This window comes from Geotrypetes seraphini, chromosome 14, assembly GCF_902459505.1.
Source record: "Geotrypetes seraphini chromosome 14, aGeoSer1.1, whole genome shotgun sequence".
NCBI lineage: Eukaryota > Metazoa > Chordata > Amphibia > Gymnophiona > Dermophiidae > Geotrypetes > Geotrypetes seraphini.
Window position 1 is genome coordinate 49,613,536 of NC_047097.1, and position 7,599 is coordinate 49,621,134.

A 7,599-nucleotide genomic window follows, 5' to 3' on the forward strand; every position below is an offset into this window, starting at 1 on the left:
AAGATCCTGGATCATGATAGTGTCAGGATCATGGTGTAGCTTAGAATGGCAAGCTCTCACCACAAAGAAGGAGGCTGTCGAAGCCTTAATTCCGGCGGCCGCCAAGTCAAAAAGGCGCTTGAGAATAAAATCCTCTCTACAGGCCTAAATGTCCTTCAGGACCACCACCACCACCACTGTCACTGGGGAAAGAGGTGCATTTAGTAACCTGTGCCACTGAAGAATCCACCTTTGGGGATGAAAAGCACTGGGTAAAAGTGTCTGCCATCGGGTAGAGCCGAGACATGGCCCGAGTTCATTTCAGGTGTCTCCCAAATATCCATTAGTATCTTAACTATATCAGGATGATCAGGAAAGGTGGCAGACAGCGGCCTCTGATTACTCATGAGGGAACATTCCGCAATGGCAGGTTGATCAATCTCCAGTTCCAACTCTTGGAGGGACTCGGAGATCAAATCCACCAGATGCATGGGTTAAAAAATTTCCACACTGTGGAATTAATGTAATTTATTTCTTATATACCGCTAAACTCCATTAGGATTCTAAGCGGTTTACAGAAAATAGACAATAGTATGCATTAAAATTATAAGTAATATAGGTTTACAGAGAAAATATACATTAAAGGATACAATAAAAATAAGATGAATAAATAAAGATAAATAAATAAAGAATAGGTACTTAGAACTTCCCTTACTGTCCCGAAGGCTCACAATCTAACTGAAGTACCTGGAAAATTAACAATTAGTTGAGTAATAAAAGTAAGAAATAGAAATAGAAGAAAAAAATAAGAAAATAAAAATTCCAACAAGACTACATTGATCCAAGGACTTTGAAAGGTAGAAAAGGAGAGAGATAGGAATAGCTGCAGAAAGGAGGAACCGTTGAGCAATAGAATTCTGGAGAAATTCAAATGTTAAAAAATAAAACAAAACAAGGGGCAAATCAATGAATGAAATTAACAATGAAACATAAACTGGAAAAAAAGTGACAAATAAAAAATCAGAACAGTCGGATTAAAGTCCAGATTGAGATGACTTCACTGTTAAGCCGCCAAATTTCACCAGGTATCATCCGATCCTTGCCAACACATCGGAAGCCCCAAATCCAGTGTCTCTGCTTTTCGAACTCAACCAAGAAGTTCACATCCTCCTCCTGCATGCCAAACCTGATGAACTTGTCTCTTTTTGGACAGGTATTGTGCCATTTTGACTGTGCGCGGCTTCTCGGTGACCATGCCATCCGGGCTAACCATGGCCTTCCCTTCGCGGTGGTGGCTGTGGGGGACGCTCCTCTCAATGGCCGAAGCCAGTGGACAATCAGCGGATGAGTCGGTTGTAGTGCGATTTGCCGGTATCGGTAGGAGTAGGCAAAAGGCAGGAGCAGGCGAACGACTCAACTGTCGCAGTTCAGGAGGGTTCCCGGCTGCTTCTGGGGGGCGGAACTCGCTCACACGCCAAGCCCTGGAGGAAGAGAGGTGGCCTGGGAGCTCTGGAGATGTCAGTTGCGGTGCGAGCAGGCAAAAGGCAGGAGCAGGCGAACGGCTCAACTGCCGCAGATCAGGAGTGTTCCCGGCCGCTACTGGGGGGGTGGAGCTTGCTCACACGCCAAGCTCCAGAGGAAGAGAGGTGGCCTGGGAGCCCTGGAGGTGCCAGCCGCGGTGCGAGCAGGCAAAAGGCAGGAGCAGGCGAACGGCTCAACTGTCGCAGTTCAGGAGGGTTCCCGGCTACTTCTGGGGGGCGAAGCTTGCTCACACGCCGAGCCCCGGAGGAAGAGAGGTGGCTTGGGAGTCCCGGAGGTGTCAGTTGCGGTGCGAGCAGGGAACAGGCAGGAGCAGGTGAACGGCTTAACTGCCGCAGTTCAGGAGGGTTCCCGGCTGCTTCTGGGGGCCGGCACTCGATCACACACCAAGCCTCGGAGGAAGAGAGGTAGCCTGGAAGCCCTGGAGATGTCAGTTACGGTGAGAGCAGGTTAAAGGTAGGAGCAGGCGAACGGCTCATAGTATCTGCTGATGTTTAGAATTTACAGCTGGTCTTTTCTCATAACGCATATACCATATGCTTCTTTTGCTTGGTTGATGTCCTTTTAGAGGATTTTATAATTAAATAGATGGAGAATTGTTGTTTAAAAGGAGGGAGCTCAACTGTCAGCCAGCCACCATCCAGCCTCCAAGTTCCAGAATTCCGAAATTCAGGAATCCTCTCCCAGATTCAGAGGGGAGGGGTCCTGAAGATCCGCGAGGTACGCAACATTCCCTGCTACTGCTGTGGTGCCCGCCTGCGTAATTAAAGGCATGGTCAGGGCATGCAATGGGGGAGCAGGGAAGAATCCTCTTGTCCTGGAAAAGAGGGATCCACATAGCCGGCAAGGATACTGGATATTACCAAAATCTGTCCTCTCTCTGAACACACTACCAAAACCCTTATCAACACTCTCATCACCTCACACTTAGACTACTGCAACGTACTTCTCTCAGGCCTCCCGTGTACCCGTCTCTCGCCTCTTCAATCTGTTCAAAATTCTGCTGCATGAGTCTGACTTATATTCCATGAGAGCCACTATTCTTACATTAATCCTCTCCTCAAGTCACTTCATTGGCTCCCTGTCCATTTCCGAATACAGTTTAAACTCCTCTTGCTGACTTACAAGTGCATTCACTCTGAAGCCCCCCAATATCTCTCCTCACTTATCTCCCCCTATGCTTCCTCCCGTGATCTCCGCTCATCGGGCAAGCCCCTCTTATCTGTACCCTTCTCTTCCACTGCCAACTCCAGACTCCATCCTTTCTTTCTTGTGGCACCGTATTCCTGGAAAAGGTTGCCTGAATCAAAACGTCGTGCTCCATCCCTGCAGTGTTCAAATCCAAGTTAAAGACCCACTTTTTTGAAACTGCTTTCAACTCTTAACTCCCACTCACTGCTGTCAGATACCCATCCCACTGTATCATTTCCTTTACCATAATCTCCCCCAACCCTGTAATGTTCTATTTAAATTAGATTGTAAGCTCTTCTGAGCAGGGACTGTCTATTGTATGTTAAAATGTACAGCGCTGCATATGCCTTTTCAGAGCTATAGAAATAATAAATAGTAGTAGTAGTATTAGTGGAGAGGCAGCTGGCATCAATTTCTTAGCCAAATAAGCCTGATACATCATATTAATTAATTCAGGGAAAAATCCAACATCTGGGGCAGGAGCCACCTCCTGTGGACCCCTCTTGGAAATCTTGGAGGACTTGTGAGATTTGGCTAGCGAATCACGCTTGCATTTCACCGGGATGGCAATTGCACACTCCTCAGGGCCTGCTGTTGACATGTTCGCTTGCCCACGGGCAGGAACTGTGGCAGGACCCCCTTCAGAGGTCAAGGGTACTTGGGCTGATGAGATTTCACTCCCCTCCTATGCCGCAGCACACATAGAACATGACTGCTTGTTGGATATCGATCCACCACAAATGGGACATGAAGCCACTGAATCCTGCCCTAGGGAGTTCATCTGAGCAGTTTTCTTGCAAAAACAAAGGTTGCAGAGGCTAAAAACTTTTAAATCAGATCGGGAAATTCAGGATGGCTGCTGAAAGTGCTATTTTTAGAACAAAATAGCCCAAGAAAACTCCAAAATCAGCGATTTTGCAATTTTGGGGGTGGGGATGGGGGCTAGGGCATACTCCCAAACCTCCTTTTTTAATATCCCCCACCCAAATCGCTGATTCAGTCTGTGAGTCTGTTATTCACTGTGCAATGTGCTGCCTGGAACTGCTGTAAGAGAAGCTGAAACTGCTCACAGGGAGTTCCTCTGCCTGAGCTACATGCATACTGGACCTGGTCTTCTGACTGCCCCACTGGCCTGACACCCACAGCTGGTGACCTCCGCCACCCTTGGACACACTGTGCACATGCCTGGCAGAGGAATGCTGTTGGCCCTGATCCCGGAAACACCACGGAGCCACGCAGCCTGTGCCCAACCCACTAGCGGATAACATGGGGTGAGCAAACTCCCAAAGGAATGGTTCCTGAGCCCCGATCTGAAGTGCAGGCTGTCCAGAGGGTGCACTGCCAGGCATCCAACCCCCGGAAACAGACTGCGCAGTCTGCAATCTCCCGCAGCCCTGTGGGGAACCTCTGCAGCATAAGGGTGGAATCCACAAATGAAAAGACTGAATTTAGAAAAAAATAAGCACAAGCAGAGAAGACAAGCTCCTACAGTCTGGCTTGTAGGAAAGAAACTGAATTATGGGGGGCAGTCCTGAAGTAAAAGTGGAGGGGCTTAAGACTGTGGGTGAGTATGGGAAAAAAAACCACTAGTCCAGGAATAGAGTGGGATTGTACAGGAATTAATTTATATTCTTCAAGATGCAACCTCTGTTTTGCCCAGATTGCACCCTCGGTATGTAAGTTCATCCCAAACTGCATACTTTTACACGACCTAATTTCATAAAAGTCATCTTTGTGCCTATACAAGCTAAGAGTATTTTATAAAAATTATAGTTCCAATGCCTATGGGGGGTAATTTGGGGGAAATGCTTAGTCAATCATACTGCAAATTATTTTTCAGCATCAGAAGTTATAAGCATTCTTACTTGTATTCCTCTTCCTTAGCCAGCAGGTTATCTTGGGATATTTTTCTTTGTGATGCAGAGGATAAATGCACAAAGGGTGTTTTCTTGGTGTAAATAAAATAACAAATATTATTTTTTTTCCCCAAAAGTAAAATAGTCTTATATACTGTGTATATAGTTTCATAGTAGTACTTTCTGAACAACCTCACTAAAATTTCTAGATTTGTAACTTTGGCAATGATACGCTTTTGCTTACTTCAAGATCTTTCCTGTTTCTCACTTAAACAAAAAGCAGTTTACCCATAAAATAATTAATTGTTGAAAAATATTTTTTTTAAATGCATGATAACACCAAAGCTGATTCAAAATTAGCAGTTTACTAAGCTAACCCATTAACTCTTCTGTAATGCTTCTAAAACACAATGTAAAAATTAAATTTTCATCCAAAAATAGTCTACAAACGTTCCAAAAATAAAAGATGTGCCCTATAATTAATAGCTTCCATTTGTAAAATTACTGAAAAAATACTCACGATCATCTTGGACAAGGAAGTCTAAAGACTGCCAACCGCAGCACCGAATGAGGCAACTTCTTATGTTCTTAAGAAGGGTGGAAGCTATAATGTATTAGGAAGAATAGATGTTTATACTATCTGCCGACTTTCTCCACTTTTGCTTCTGTTGCCCTGGTAACAAAGGTGCGTCCCGACCCTTCACCTTAACGCACCTCGCAGTTATGTTATTTCTGATTGGACATAATCACTCCCAGTCATCTCAGACCTTATTGGCGTTCTAAGGGGCTTGGCTATATCTAAACGACCGCTATAAACAGGAAACTGAAACCGAAACCTATCAGATGTTAGGTTTTCCAACGCTTTCGAGCTGTTTTTTTTTATCTTGTGTCTTACGTCAGGTTAACAAGAGAAGAAAGACGGTATTTTCCTCTTCTGTCAGACATTTTATTTCTTGCCTGCTGGCTATACTTCTCTCACTTTTTGTTTTGTAAGCGCAGGAACAATTCCTGCTAATTTGGAGATAGAATGATGGAGGGGGACGCATAATAGATGGGAGAGGAATTGCCTAGTGATCAGTAGGCGAAGCCAGAGTTTAACTCGCTCACTGATGATTTTTATGAACTTAATAGATGAGTAGCCTAATAGTTAATATAGTAAGCTGAGATCCTGGGGAATTGGGCTCCATTCCCGCTGGAGCTCCTTGTGACCCTGAGCAAGTCACTTAACTAGGGATACCAGACATCGGGGGAAACCCAGACATGTCCTCTTAGGAGGACTATCCAGGTGCCCGGACGGTTTCTGAAAAATGGGGGTCTGTCCCGGTTTAGCTGGCTTGCCCAATTCCCCCACCTATAGGCAGTGGAACGCTTTTTTGTTGGGGGTGGGGAGGGGCAAAAGCTCCGCCCCATACCTGCCCAAACTCCGTCGCTGACTCCACCCCATAATAATAATACTAATTGTAATGCAATTTCTTCTATCCATTTTTCATATTATACACTAGTGTTTAAGCCCGTTACATTAACGGGTGCTAGAATAGATGCATAGAATATATTTTTCTTTCTGTCTCTCTCCCTCCCACTGTCTTATCTTTCTTTCTTTCTCTTTCTCTCCCTGCCCCTGTCTGTCTCTCTCTTTCTTTTTGTCTCCCTCCCTGCCCTCTGTCTGTCTTTATGTCTTTCTTTCTTCTATTGGCTCCTGGTGCTATCCATCACCATTTCCTTAGTCCTCTGTACCCTTTTGGCCCTCATTGATCCTCCACTGCATTTATCATCCTTTCAGTCCTGGCTTCATTCCTATCTATCCTCCAAGGCCATTTTTCCTGTCCATATATTCCACCCCCATCCAGCATCTCTTCCTTTTTTACCCTTTCTCTTGTACCCCGCCCCCACAGTACTGCAACTCTCCCCCTCTTACTTTAACCCTCTTCACCCAACCACACCCCAACACCAGAGCCTGTACCAATTCAAACCCCATCCCCTCCTCCCTGGCCACTGCACTGAATCTTTGGGCAGGCTGCCCTTCCCCAGCCCTTCACCCTGATGGACCCTCTACACACACACACACCTGGTCCACCGCCCCCACAGGTTTGCCCTCCTTCCGCGTGGGTCTGGCCCCCCATTACTCACCCGAGGTGGCAGCAGCAATCCTGACCCGCCAACCCCCCATTCCTTACCCAAAGCAGCAGTGGCAGTGCTGTAAACAGACTGTTTGCGGCCAGCCCCGACAGGGCCTTTCCTGCATCCGAAGTGATGCGGCAAAGGAAAGGCCCTGCCAGGGCTTGCCGCGAACAGCCTGTTTACAACGCTGCTACTGCTGCTTTGGGTAAGGAATGGAGGGTTGGTGGATCAGGACTGCTGCTACTGTGCTGAAACGCTTCCCTGCTCGGCAGTTCTTCTACTACGCGTGCGGAGGCACAGAGTTTCAAGTGTGCATGCGCGGCTAGGGTTTTATTATTATAGATAATGGTAACCACAAAATTAAAAAAACAGAGAAAATGTTAATTATCATTTATATTCAGGGGATTTTCAAAGATGTCAAGGCAGATGACTTTATGTGAAAATATATTTATTAAGTTTTCAAATGAGTGCAAGTAAATCACAAAACAGTGCCATCCATAGACTCTTACATGTGCACCAACCAGACCCCAACCACCACCCCCCCCCACACACACACACATCAAGAGTGACAATGTCCATCAATCCATCTTGTGGTGTATGACCTCCTTCACAAATTCAATAGTCGTCCACGAGCCTGGGGAGTAAGGTCCATCCAAAAGTGTTCCCAAATCTGGCAGAAGCGGTGCCCAGGTCTCAGATCAAAGTCACCAGCCTGTCTCCGCTCCAAAGATGCATGCACAATCATCAAAGATCTCCATTGACTGTAAGTTGACGGATCCCGGGACAACCAATTGGTCAAAATAGCTTTCTTTCCCAGAAGCACAGCCCTCACTACAAAAGGTGTCATCCCTTTCAATTTTGGTGTAGCAATAGTATAAAATCAAATAAGGCTCTGGGCGTAGGGGACCAGCGTCTG

The 7,599-nt window shown here is 46.1% G+C and overlaps 1 protein-coding gene across 1 annotated transcript in view; it reads right to left on the reverse strand.

Moving 5' to 3' along the window:
- Nucleotides 1-5,296, reverse strand: part of TEX9 (testis expressed 9) — a 92,162-nt gene extending 86,866 nt beyond the window's left edge. The window contains exons 1-2 of the mRNA XM_033920603.1: nucleotides 5,086-5,296; nucleotides 4,575-4,657 (exon numbers count right to left, since the gene is read on the reverse strand). Of these exons, the coding sequence (XP_033776494.1) occupies nucleotides 4,575-4,657; nucleotides 5,086-5,091 (89 nt within the window). The 5' untranslated portion in view covers nucleotides 5,092-5,296. The remainder of the gene's footprint in view (nucleotides 1-4,574; nucleotides 4,658-5,085) is intronic.
- Nucleotides 5,297-7,599: the final 2,303 nt, after the last annotated feature.